This window comes from Corythoichthys intestinalis, chromosome 8 (assembly GCF_030265065.1).
Source record: "Corythoichthys intestinalis isolate RoL2023-P3 chromosome 8, ASM3026506v1, whole genome shotgun sequence".
Classification (NCBI taxonomy): domain Eukaryota; kingdom Metazoa; phylum Chordata; class Actinopteri; order Syngnathiformes; family Syngnathidae; genus Corythoichthys; species Corythoichthys intestinalis.
The window spans coordinates 19,253,169-19,266,188 of record NC_080402.1 but is presented as its reverse complement, the minus strand read 5'-3'; the positions used below and the strand labels follow the sequence as shown (position 1 = coordinate 19,266,188).

General features: G+C 41.2%; 1 protein-coding gene across 4 annotated transcripts; it reads right to left on the bottom strand.

Annotated features, from left to right (window-relative positions):
- Positions 1–417: 417 nt before the first annotated feature.
- On the bottom strand, positions 418–11,244 carry acaa1 (acetyl-CoA acyltransferase 1). Of its 4 annotated transcripts, none has more exons than XM_057844762.1 (12): positions 10,868–11,244; positions 6,612–6,705; positions 6,488–6,545; positions 6,329–6,408; positions 6,216–6,258; positions 6,035–6,133; positions 5,878–5,958; positions 5,161–5,351; positions 4,913–5,092; positions 1,188–1,243; positions 983–1,128; positions 418–918 (listed from the first exon to the last, which is right to left on the bottom strand). In XM_057844762.1, exons 1-12 carry the CDS (start codon positions 10,994–10,996, stop codon positions 843–845), a joined length of 1,233 nt encoding a protein of 410 aa, XP_057700745.1. In that variant the 5' UTR covers positions 10,997–11,244; the 3' UTR covers positions 418–842. The 4 variants fall into 4 exon arrangements, with proteins under 4 accessions (XP_057700745.1, XP_057700747.1, XP_057700746.1 ...); XM_057844764.1 differs by having other exon boundaries at positions 420–918; positions 6,488–6,561; XM_057844763.1 differs by lacking the exon at positions 10,868–11,244 and adding an exon at positions 9,699–9,845 and having other exon boundaries at positions 424–918; positions 6,488–6,561.
- Positions 11,245–13,020: the final 1,776 nt, after the last annotated feature.

Below are 13,020 nucleotides of genomic sequence, written 5' to 3'. Positions count from 1 at the left end.
ATCAATAAATGATTATAAGCTAAAAATGAGACATTTCGAATATTATTCTTTTTATGGCTGGGTTGAAACAAAAACAGTTGTGCGGTGTCCGTAAATGGGGATCTCCAGGGTAAAACGGACAAAATAAAAATAGTTTGGGGGCTTAATGCGCCATGAGACTGCTCTATACATATTTTTCTATCAAACACAACAGTTCTTGTGGCTAAAAATACAGCCGTTTATTTTAAAGAGGGGTGCAATAGCAGAAACTGGTTTTTCACTTGCCTGTTTTTTTTTTTTTTTTTTTAAGGTAAATAGGCTCAGCCTCTACTTTACGGATTTTAGCGGGGGTGTTCCCCATCAACCGCAAAAAATGAGGAATCCCAGTAATACAATTATGATTAATTCGTTAAAAATTATCACAAATGCTATACTGTAATATTTCTTCATGACCAAAAATGGTCATTTACCTATAAATGGTTAAATGTCCTAAGTGTTAACGTTTGAAGAGCTTTCCACTGTAGTGACCACAGTCCCTGAAAGGGTTAAAAAACAGGAAGTTGAACAAGTTTTTCAAATTTGTGTCAGCAGATGTTTTATTTACTCATATGTATGACCTGTACAAAATTAAGAATTGACAAAAATATTTGCATACATTATTAAATGTGTAACTAATACATGTTACACATAAATGACATGTTGTTAAAGGGGCGCCATTAGTATTCCAAATGAAATTTAGGACATCACACCATCTGTACTAAATGTTATTAAACCTGATCTTTTTTTTTTTTTTGTGGACAAGTCACCTGACTGGGTGTGGCCAAGCTGGGGCTGTTGGAATTGATTTCATGCAACCACGCTCATCACGGGCCAGGATACTCGAAGACGGCGGCCGCGCCCATACCCGTTCCCACACACATGGACACCACACCGTACGCCCTGCACACACAAACGCATACACACGTGAACCAACGCGCTCACGCAAACAGACGCACTCGTGTACCTTCGCCGTTGTCGTTTGAGGTGGTGCAACAAGGTGACCAGTTGGCGAGCACCCGTGCAGCCCAGCGGGTGCCCCAAGGCGATGGCTCCACCGTTGGGGTTCACCTTCTCCCAGGGGATTCCCAACTTTTCCACGCAGTACACCGCCTACCCACACGGCACCGTTATGCGAGGACGCCAGAGGCTGCGTGCTTCTCGCCGCTCACCTGACTGGCGAACGCTTCGTTGATCTCAAACACCGCTATGTCGTCCATGCTTAAACCTACAAACACATGTAATTGAACTCTTACACTGCTATTGTTATGGGGGGAAACTATAAACTGTCCTTTTATAGTTCGGAAAAAAAGGGACCTTTTCCTGACTATAAGTTTTTGGGGTTTTTTCATAGTTTGGCCAGTGGTGCAACTTATACTCTGGAGCCACTTCTGTGTGAAATTATTAAAACATTATTGTATTCTCAGTTAAAAACAATGGTAGGAAAAAGTATCTGAACCATTCGGAATTTCTCACATGTCTGCATAAAATCATCATCAAATGTGATCTGATCTTCGTCAAAATCACACAGATGAAAAAAACTGTCTGCTTTAACTAAAACCACCCACCCATTTAGAGGTGTTCATATTTTAATGAGGATAGCATGCAAACAATGACGAAGGGGGAAAAGTAAGTGAACCCTGCCTAAGGAGACTTAAGGAGCAATTGAAACCGATTTTTTCCAAACCATTTAAGTCAGGTGTGTGCCCATTCACTGGTAAATGGTTTAAAGCTGCCCTGCCCACTATAAAACACACACCTGGTAAGAATTGTCTTGATGAGAAGCATTGTCTGATGTGCATCATGGCTCTGTCAAAAGAGCTGCTTGAAGACATGCGATCAAGGATTGTTGATTTGTATACAGCTGGGAAAGGTTACAAAAACATCTCTAAAAGTGTGGATGTTAATCAGTCGACAATCAGATAAGTTGTCTACAAATGGAGAGAGTTTGGCACTGTTGCTTCTCTCCCACGGAGTGGCCATCCACCAAAGATGACACCAAGAGTTCAGCGGAGAATACTTAGGTAAAAAAGAACCCTAGAGTGTCTGCTAAAGACTTACAGAAATCACTGGCACAGCAACTATATGTAAAGGTATGGCCAAGAATGGTGTTCATGGGAGGACTCCACGGAGGAAGCCACTGCTGTCTAAAAAAAAAAAAAAACATTGTTTTTCATTTAATGTTTGCAAAAAGGCACTTTGACGCTCCACAGAAGTTTTGTCAAAATATTTTGTGGACTGATGAAACCAAAGTTGAATTGTTTAGGAGTAACACACAACATCATGTATGGAGGTAAAATGGAACAGCTCACCAACATCAACACCTCATCCCCACCGGAAGCATGGTGGAGGGAGCATCATGATTTGGGGCTGTTTTGCTACCTCATGGCCTGGACAACTTACAATCATCAATGGAAGAATGAATTCAAAAGTTTATCAGCATGTTTTGCAGGAAAACCCGAGACCGTTTGTCAGACAATTGAAACTGAAGACAATGATCCAAAACACAGAAGTAAATCAACTTCAGAATGGTTTCAGGAGAACAAAATACACGTTCTGGAGTGGTCAAGTCAAAGTCCAGACTTGAACCCCATTGAGATGCTGTGGCATGACCTAAAAACAGCAATTAATGTCAGACATCCCAGGATTCTGACTGAACTACAACAGTTTTGTAGAGTAGAATGGGCCAAGATTAGTCCTGATCGATGTGCCACACTGATCTGCAGCTACATGAAGCATCCGGTTGAAGTTATTGCTGCCAAAGAGGGAGGGGGGGAGGGGGGCAACAAAATATTAAATTTGATGTGATGATTCACTTACTTATTTTTCCCCTTTTTGTCATTGCTTCCATACTACCATGATTAAAATATGAAAACCTATAAATGTTTGGGTGGTTTTAGCTAAACCAGACACTGTTTTTTCATCTGTGTGATTCTGACAAAGATCAGATCACATTTGATGGTGATTTTATGCAGAAATGTGAGAAATTCCTAAAGGTTCAGATACTTTTTCATACTACTGCATACATATATATTTTAGGGCTGTCAAACGATTAAAATGTTTAATCGAGTTAATTACAGCTTAAAAATTATTTAATCGTAATTAATCGCAATTCAAACCATCTATAAAATATGCCATATTTTGCTGTAAATTATTGTTGGAATGGAAAGATAAGACACAACATGGATATATACATTCAACTTACGGTACATAAGTACTGTATTTGCTTATTATGACAATAAATCAACAAGATGGCATTAACATTATTAACATTCTGTTAAAGCGATCCATGGATAGAAAGACTTGTAGTTTTTAAAAGATAAATGTTAGTACAAGTCATAGAAATTTTATATTAAAACCCCTCTTAATGTTTTCGTTTTAATAAAATTTGTAAAATTTTCAATCAAAAAATAAACGAGTAGCCCGCCATTGTTGATGTCAATAATTACACAATGCTCATGGGTGCTGAGGCCCATAAAATCAGTCGAACCCAAGTGCCAGCAGAGGGTGACAAACTCCAAAAAACACAAGTAACAAGTGGACATTGCACTACATTTTAATCTGTTTGAGCGGGGCATGTGCGTTAATTGCGTCAAATATTTTAACGTGATTAATTTAAAAAATTAATTACCACCCGTCAACGCAATAACATTGACAGCCCTAATATATATATATATATATATATATATATATATATATATATATATATATATATATATATATATATATATATATACGAATATTCTTACATTCTCAGTTCATTGTTTATGCATCATGTAATGTTAGCATACCGTACATTTATTCATCCTGTTGTTCTCTATTCTATTTTTATTTCAAATTGCCTTTCAAGATGACATGTCTGTTCTGAGTGTCGGATTTTATCAAATAAATTTCCCCCAAAAAATGCGATTTATATTTTTTTTTTCCCTATTCCTTCCGCATTTTTTGGCTAGTGCCACTTATAGTCTGAAAAATACAGTATATAGTTTTTTAATAATTAAATGAGAATGGAAAAATAAAGAATCTTTAAAAAATTTAGATTCGGTTTTTTTTTGTTTTGTTTTTTTATTGATTTTGATAATTAAAAAAAAAAAAAAAAAAAAAAAAAGAACATTTAGTCCCCCCCCCCCCAAATTGTGGGACTGCTTCGCAAAGTCCCAATAAGTCAATTACAATGTTTACATCTTTTGGGGCTAGGCTTAAAATTAGAACATGGTTAGTCAATATCAGTCACTTCCAATGACGGCTATATCCATTCAAATGACAGAAATATAAGTCAATCCCAATGACGACTAAATCAGTCATTTCCAAAGACGGCTATATACGTCCATTCCAGTGACGGATACATCAAAGATGGCGTTATCGGTCAATTCTAAACATCATATTCCTTTTTCAAGTAACATTCTGTGAACAGACACCCCACACCAGAGTATCCCAACCCTGTGCTTGCTGTACAAGTGCTGAACTGCTGAACCTGTATGCTTTTGCCTCGATAGTTGTAGTTTCCCTTTACTACAAAGTTTACATTTGGCTATAACCCTCCACTGTATATTATAGACCTTGTTTGCCTCAATCTGGAGGACACTGCACTAGTATTGCTCCAAAATAAATCGCTTAACACACTCTGGTATACGTATGTCTCCCTGCCATGGCTTGTGCCGTCGGAGTCACGAACCTTAATGGATTAGCAACAGTAACTAAGGGGGGCAGAGTATTTGAGAAAGGTCCATTAGTTGTGGCTTAATCACGGAAGCCCTAATTAACTCAATGGTTGCTATTGACGTCAGTCCATTTGAATTAGGACAGCAGCAATTTACGTTCAAATGGACTGGACGTCTATCGTCGTCAATGGCAGCCGGAGATCTACAGTAGAATGGAGCAGAAAAGATGACCTTACCAGCCTTGCGTAGCGCCTCCGGGATGGCGACGGCAGGTCCGATGCCCATGACGTCTGGCGGGACTCCCACCACGGCGCTAGCCCTCAGGACTCCGAGGATCGGCAGACTCAACGCCTCAACCGCGGAACGGCGCCCCAACAGAACGGCCGCCGCGCCGTCGCTAACCTGACTCGAGTTGCCTATGAACGCCAGAGAGGAATTAGCATTAACGTTAGCATCAGCATGGGGGGGCACCAAAGGGACCGACCGGCTGTAGTGGTGCCATCGGGTTTGAAGGCAGGTCGCAGTTTGGCGAGCACGTCCATCGTAGTTCCCGGCCGAATGCCGTCGTCCTTGGCCACCGTCACCTGTCGCTCTCTGCCATCCTCGTCCAGAACCTTGGTGACGACGGCCACCGTCTCATCATCGAAGGCGCCTGACGACTGCGCCTGTGACGCCCTGAAACAAAACAAATGCAAAACATTCAACATAAACATTTTTTTCTCAATATTTTGCACTGTATATTACCTGTTTTGACCATAGTATGTGTAAAGGCCACAAACGCCTATGACCATACTTGCTGTTTGTGTTGAATTGTCAAACATAAAACTATTCAATCATATTTTTTTCTATTGAATGTTTATCCTAACAAGTTGAATAAATATTATCAAGCTTCAAAACGGTTGGTCGAGCATGTTTGGTTGTCAATGGGACATCAACATTACAAATTTTGAAAAAATATTTTGGGATTTTTTTTTGTCTTTCTGGGTCCAAAATGTGGATTATAATTGGTCAGTGAAGAAAACAACAGTTTGGACATGAAGTTCAAGGTGTCCTTAAAAAAGGGACCCAACTTGGCCATTGTGAACAATTTTTTCTTTGAAATATAAAGGCAACATCAAATGCATGCAAATTCGGTCAAAATAGGCTTAGGTGTTAAAGGGTTAAGTCCCTTTGTTCAAAATCATTCCAAAAAAATTCTTACTTTTGGTGGGAAGAGAGTGCAAGGGCGTCCTGCTTCTCTCGAGAGATCCCAAATCTCTCTGCGACATTCTCTGAAGTCATGCTGCAAACACACACACACACACTAGCATTGAGAATGATGTCACAAGAGGTGAATGTACGTGTTTGACGTGGCTGACCCCATGGGGATGAGGCAATCTCTGGCCTTGTCGTTGTCCACCAGCCTGGAGCTCAAATCGCCAGGATTGCCCATGGATTGCAGAGACATGCTCTCCACACTGACACACGCGCAGAAACACAATTGTACACACGTTTCGTAATTTCCTTTGATTGTGTCCGTCGTGGGATGTTCATGCGTACCCACATGCGAGGCCCAAGTCAATGGCACCGCTCCGGATGGCACCTGCACATACAAAATATACGTAGCTCTGAGGTACAAGTTAAACTGGTTAAAAAAAAGTTTGCAAACATACCTGCAATGTTGAGGATGGCCTGCAATCCGGACGAGCACTGCCTGTTAACGGTGTACACAGGAACTGACTCTGGGAAGCCGCTGGAAAGGTGGCAGAGCCGTTAGCGACAACATCAAAATGTGCGGTTTACGTCATCGATGTGAGCAGCAGTCTCCTGACCTGAGGAACTGGGCCACACGGGCCATCACGGCTCCGGCGCCAGGCTGCAGCACATTTCCTGTGGAGGCAATGGACTGGATTGACAGATTTGATGGATTGACAGGTGGGCGACGTCAGGGCTCACCGACGCACACGTCACCCAGGAGATGAGGCGGCACGCCCACATCTCGCAGTACGGCGCTCATTACGGTGCTCAGCAGCTCATCAGGTGTTGTGTCCTGCAGGGGCGATAACACAAACGTACATTACATTTAGATCTTGACTTACGAGCTAAGTTCACTCGTACAGTGATCCCTCGCTACTTAGCACTTCATACTTTCCACCCTCAAGGCCGAGTTATACTTCCGCGTCAGACCTACGCCGTCAAGGAAGAATCGAGTTACGACCCTATGCCGTAGGCTGACGCGCGCCTCTCGAATTTTCTAACCTTCGCGTCACCTAGACGTGTATGACGTGGCGAAAACAGACTGTGATTGGTCCGCTCAGACTGTTGTTTCCGGTTTCCCGCGAAAACACCGCCATTGTAGAATAGAATCAAACATTATTTTCTATGCACCAAGCCGACGGGAGTATCATCGAAGAGCAAGTCTCGTCGAGACATTATTATTGTGATTGCCAAATGGCAAGGTCGGCGATTGGAAAAAAAAAAATGGAAGAACCACCGAGACGTGGGTGTTCGGAATCGAGTGGCCACACGAAGCGGTGACCCAGTCGGCCAAAAACTGCCAACTTTTTATCACTTTATGTCGTATTTTTGGTTGGTGCACTTCATCATTTACTGTGTACATATGTTTGCTGTGAGTCTGTGACTTGTTTACGTGTCACACTTCAAGTATATGAAGAATAAAGCACAGATTTGGTGTCAAAAGAGTTGTTTTGATCTTTAATTTTCAATAACAGACAGTTCACACACACAATACATCATCACTGATTGAGAGTGCCTCGGTGCTTTTTATTATAACCTTAAAATCAAGCCTCCCAACGCAGTTTGGGAAGTTCCCTAGACGCCAGAAATCTGCTATGGCTTCCCACTGGCTGGTTGTAGGATACGGCAAACAAATCGGGCTGGAGGGCTTTGTAGACCTTGAACGCAGTGCTCGACGCCAGTTTGAAGCTAGCCGCCAAAGCTAGCTCTCTCCACCCGAGTCTAAAACTCTCTGTGCGGCATCAAAAGTCGGCCAGACCGCCTCGAAACCGTCTTCTGCGTCGCCTGCCCGTCAACATTTGTATGTTCAATATTTATTCAGTGTTGATGAGCAGAATATTTACTTTCAAGCGTTCCATCTTGCATTGTTTATTTTTTCTCCGACTAGCGGAAGTAAACAAGCATGCCCCAAAACCGTACAAACATAACGCCACATCCCTCTAGTGGCTTGGCGGTGAATTACAGAGCAACGCGTTCCCTCACCGCAGAACTATCGAATGTCGAATGACGCCGTAGTCGCCACGGAGTATAACTCAGGCTTCAGTCCATCGCGGATTCTATTTTCAATTAGAAAATAATTACAAATAAGTTGTCCGGAGCAGATTGCGTAGTCTCCCTCTCGCTCCTTCCCTCCCTCTCCCTGCTCTTTGTTTGTCAGCCCGTGCACTGGAGTTGCTTATCGATGTTGACAGATGTTTGGGTTTGATCTTGCCACAGATGCTTGTAAGCCTAAGCTTCAAAGCACCGCATGCATCAATCATCGTTGAACTTGTTAAACAGTTGCTGTAGCAACTCATTGTGTGCAAGTGAGTAGCTTCAGCAGATTTGAGTGGACTCACTCAATGAAGCATTTAATAAAGGCAAGCATTTTTCTACTTTATTCTTGTTTAAGAATAATTCAGTGGGACAGTAACATGTTTAAAACTTATCAAATTATTACATTTGAAGTGCTTAACTCATTTGCTCCCAAAAAGGTATAAATACATTCTGTTTTTGTTTCAGTGTCCCAAAGACGTATTTATACGTCTTTTACGTTTTTTTTTTAACAAGAGACATCTCTAGGTTCTTATTCAACTTAGCTTCAAAGTACAAAGCTGAAAATCCATTTTAAAGCAATAAAACTGGCCACTGGAGGGCAGTAGCGCATTTGGTAAGACCCCCAACCCGATTCAACGGAACAAACGGCCGGCCGCACGGCCAGGGCGCCGGCAGAAGACGACCGAAGACGTCCAGATTGCCAGGCGGCGGACAACCGAGCAGAACAACCGGGAGGATGCCAGGCGTTGGACGACCGAGCAGAACGACCGGGACCACCAGTGCAGCAGACGATGCCGTTGCGTCTGTGCTGGAAAGACTCAAAAATCCATCTTTATGAGACAGGCGGCGATGAGGGAAAAGTTTACCCCGGCCGTCGCGGCCACAACAGCGTCATCTCTCATTTAGTTATGTGTATATAAATTGTTACTTTGCTATCAAAAGCTCTATTTGTCTTGTTGTTTATGTTACTTTGTAAAAGGAAAACATTATTCAGATGTTTGGGATGTAACGAAAGCAAAAAATAGCTGTATTAAAGTCAGTTATGTGTGAAATATATGTGTTTACAAAAAGCTCAATTTCTCTGTTTTTTCATCAGAAATTGGAAAATTGCTCAAACTAAGCTATTTTCTAATGCTGATTTCTAAAGAATGGAAAAAGATATGAACTAACTTTTTTTTCCTGCTGAAAGAAGAGAGTCTAATCTTTCTTTTGGTGGTCTTTTGGTTTCCATGTTTATATAGCAATAGAACAGAATTTTCTGTGGGCCTTGCAAAATCAGTCAAAGTCCAGTAAAACGGACGGGAGCGAAGGGGGTTGCACCGGTGAAAATGGCTGGGAGTGAATGAGTTAAAAACCATTTTCTAAAATATATAGGCTATATAGTTTTTTTAATTACTATACTTTGGGGAAAGTGAAAAAATATGTCTTATATGTATCTCTTGCCAGTGCTAAATCTGGAACAAATACATGGAATTTTCAAAACTTTTTTTTTTTTTTTGGGGGGGGGGGGGGGGGCGCTACTTCGCGGTTTTTCACTTACCGCGGCGGGTTCTGGTTCCCATTAACCGCAGAAAAACGAGGACTCACTGTATATTATTTAATTTCATCATATTTCATTTCATTTAATAATATTTTTCCCCCCATTAAAAGTAATTGACATTCCCTTAATCCAGCCCACAAAAAATGAAAGTTGTGAGTGATTAAAAGTTTTATTGAACGTTTTTTTTTTTTTTTTTCATTAATGTTTACCTTGAAAGCTCCTCGCTTGGCCTTTCCAATGGGAGTCCTGAGGCCGTGTACGACCACCACGTCGTCTGGCCTGTCGCCCGCCGTCGCGGCGCACTCGTTGGGCCACACGGTCCGTTTTTCCCCCGAAGACGGCGGACACAAATGTCCTGAAATTACTTTTAGCCGGTGCATGATGAAAACAAGACCTTTACGTGCGAAAGTGGAACTTGTTTGTTTACTTTGACCACTATTTCCGGGTTCATAAAGTTGTACCGGAAATGACGACTGACATCTACCTGCTAACTTTAGCGTTAAGTGTCCTAAAATAATATATGGCTAAAAAGCCCTGCAAATATACGGCAGAAAGATATTTTATCTTTTTTCGGGGGGGGGGGGGGGGGTAAAGACCAATTACATTAGTTAGAAAAAGAATTCTGCCCCCATATCATTGTTAGGAGCATATACATGATATATTTATAAAAGCCTAGATGTGATATACCTGGAGTGAGCTAACAAGAACAAGAGTTGTCACTTGTCGGCCATTTTAAGGACAGAACAATGTAAGCCACGTAATTAGGCTCGAGCGTATGACGTGGCACTCGCGAGGTTTCCGCCGCTATCGCCATTGTGGAAGCGAGAAACATAAGCAATGAGGCATTTCAACACAGGTCGCTCTTTAAAAATGGTTGGAAATTATTGTGCGGTAAAGAATTGCAACAACCGATCGAATAGAAAGGAGAATGTACAGCTCGACGGAACACCATTGAGTTTCTTCCGGATCCCTACATGGAGAAAAGGCGAGGGAAAGCTCATATCTGAACTTACCAAACGTCGAAGAATGGCATGGGTGGCCTCGATCAGAAGGAAGGGCATAACGTTTGATTCTCCAGTTACACACTGAGTTTGCTCTATGCACTTCCACTCCGGTAAGTTAATTTCGTTTGTTTACGCAAATTTCAGTAACTTTACGCCCTAAGTCGGCCTGTTGTTAGCTATTGCTAAAGCTAAACAACTAGCATGCATACATGTGCATTGTCTTCATAAGACATAATTCATGTCGTTGCTAAATGAAAAAGCTGTAATATTTTGACGTGAGAGAGTGGCAAAGAATTTGTACACAGGCTACATTTTATGCAGCAAAAGATTTGTACATCCGTGGTCACAGACTAATGTAAACACACATTGCCTACCTTTGCTAGAAAGATGTGTTGCAGTTTGCTATGGTCATAAAGTGAAGATCCTGCACCCATCCGCAGCAAAACTGTTCGTAGCTTTGTAGCGATTTGTAGTTTCGGAATTGCTGATGAGTGTAGTAACATATACCAAACACTAAATACAGCATGATGTCCATTTCGCGTAGTGGTGGAAGCTTGTCGACATCTTTATTCCATTTGTGTTCGGCTTGCTCGTGAGGGTCAACATTGTTCACATCCTTAAAATTGCTCACATATCTGTCCTTCGCCGTGGTAACAAGTTTGTCTCTGTATCAAACTGGCAAGTATTCCTTACTTTTTTCCATCTTTGGTTGCCGCTAAGTTTAAATGTTCCGTGATGCTTCCGCAATGGTTGCGTTGTCGCAAATCTCGCATGATCCCGTGCTGCTGTGACGTAAACGCTCGAGCCTAATAGTCAATGGCGCCTTTTTTTTTTTTTTTTAAATCCTGCATTTTCGTACATGTCTGAGATGCAGTAATTTTACTGATTACTTAAAAATATGACGTTTAAAAAAGTAATAATACTAAACTAATTCACATTAATCTTAAATTATAGCAACGTTAATATTTAGTGTGCTTTTATAGATACCACACGGTTTGTAATTCCTACAAGAATTTAACGAGTTCACAGTACTTCAGTGGAGAAAATAACCGTAGCTCTGCAGTTTTCTGTCGCAAAATGGTTATTAATTTGTTAGATCACAGAGTTCACCTTAAGAAATCTACCCGTTTATATGATGTCTATGAAGAAGTGACCTGACAGGTTGCCGCTATTTTGTAGTAGGTATCTAACTATTGGTTATTTTATGAGATTTTATTCACAATTTTGTTGGGAATGATTTGGTTGCTTCTCTGTAGCTACAGTGGGAAAAAAAACTAATACATACAGTGGTATGAAAAAGTATCTGAACCTTTTGGAATTTCTCACATTTCTGCATAAAATCACCATCAAATGTGATCTGATCTTTGTCAAAATCACACAGATGAAAATACAGTGTCTGCTTTAACTAAAACCACCCGAACATTTACAGGTTTTATTATTTTAACGAGGATGGGGGGGGGGGGATAAGTGAGCCCTCTACCTAAGGAGACTTAAAGAGCAATTGAAATCAAGTTTTACCAAACATTTTAAGTCAAGTGTGTGCCCAATCATGAGTGTTTTTTTGTTTGTTTTTATTTATTTCCCCTTCAGGCATGACAAATCCAAACAAACATACAGCATTTATATGTGTTTACAATTAATTCAACCCGAAAAGGGCTGACGGGAGAAGCCGAAGCTTATTGAAACCCATCCCCAGTATACCATATAGGACACAGAAATGCGTCCTTCGCCTTCGAGTGTCTGTGACTCAATATAAAGCTGTCCTGCCCACTATAAAACACACACACCTGGTAAGAAATTTCTTGATGAGAAGAATTGTCTGATGTGCATCCCAGCTTGGTCATAAGACGGTCTGAAGACCTGCGATCAAGGATTGTTGATTTGTATAAAGCTGGAAACGATACAAAACCATCTCCAAAAGTCTGAATGTTCATCAATCGACAGTTACAGAACTTGTCCAAAAGGTGTTTGGCACTATCGCTTCTCTCCCAAGGAGTGGCAGTCCACCAAAGCTGATGCCAACAGTTCAGCGCAGAATACTCAGAGAGGTTTAAAAAATAAAAAACTAGAGTGTCTGCTACAGACTTACAGAAATCACTAGCACAGTCCAATATATCTGTGCACACATCAACTACATGTAAAACTATGGCCAAGAATGGTGTTCATGGGAGGACTGCATGGAGGATGCCTTTGCGGTCTTAAAAAAAACATTGTTGCTCATTTAATGTTCGCAAAAAGGCACTCTGACACTCCACAGAAGTTTTGGCAAAATATTTTGTGGACTGATGAAACCAAAGGAATTATTTGGGAGTAACACTATTTTGTGGACTGATGAAACCAAAGGAATTATTTGGGAGTAACACACAACGTCATGTGTGGAGGAAAAATGGAACAGCTCACCAACATCACTACCTCATCACCACCGTTAAGCATGGTGGAGGGAGCATCATGTTTTGGGGCTGTTTTGCTACCTCAGGGCCTGAAAACGTGCAATCATTAATGGAAGAATGAATTCAAAAGTTTATCA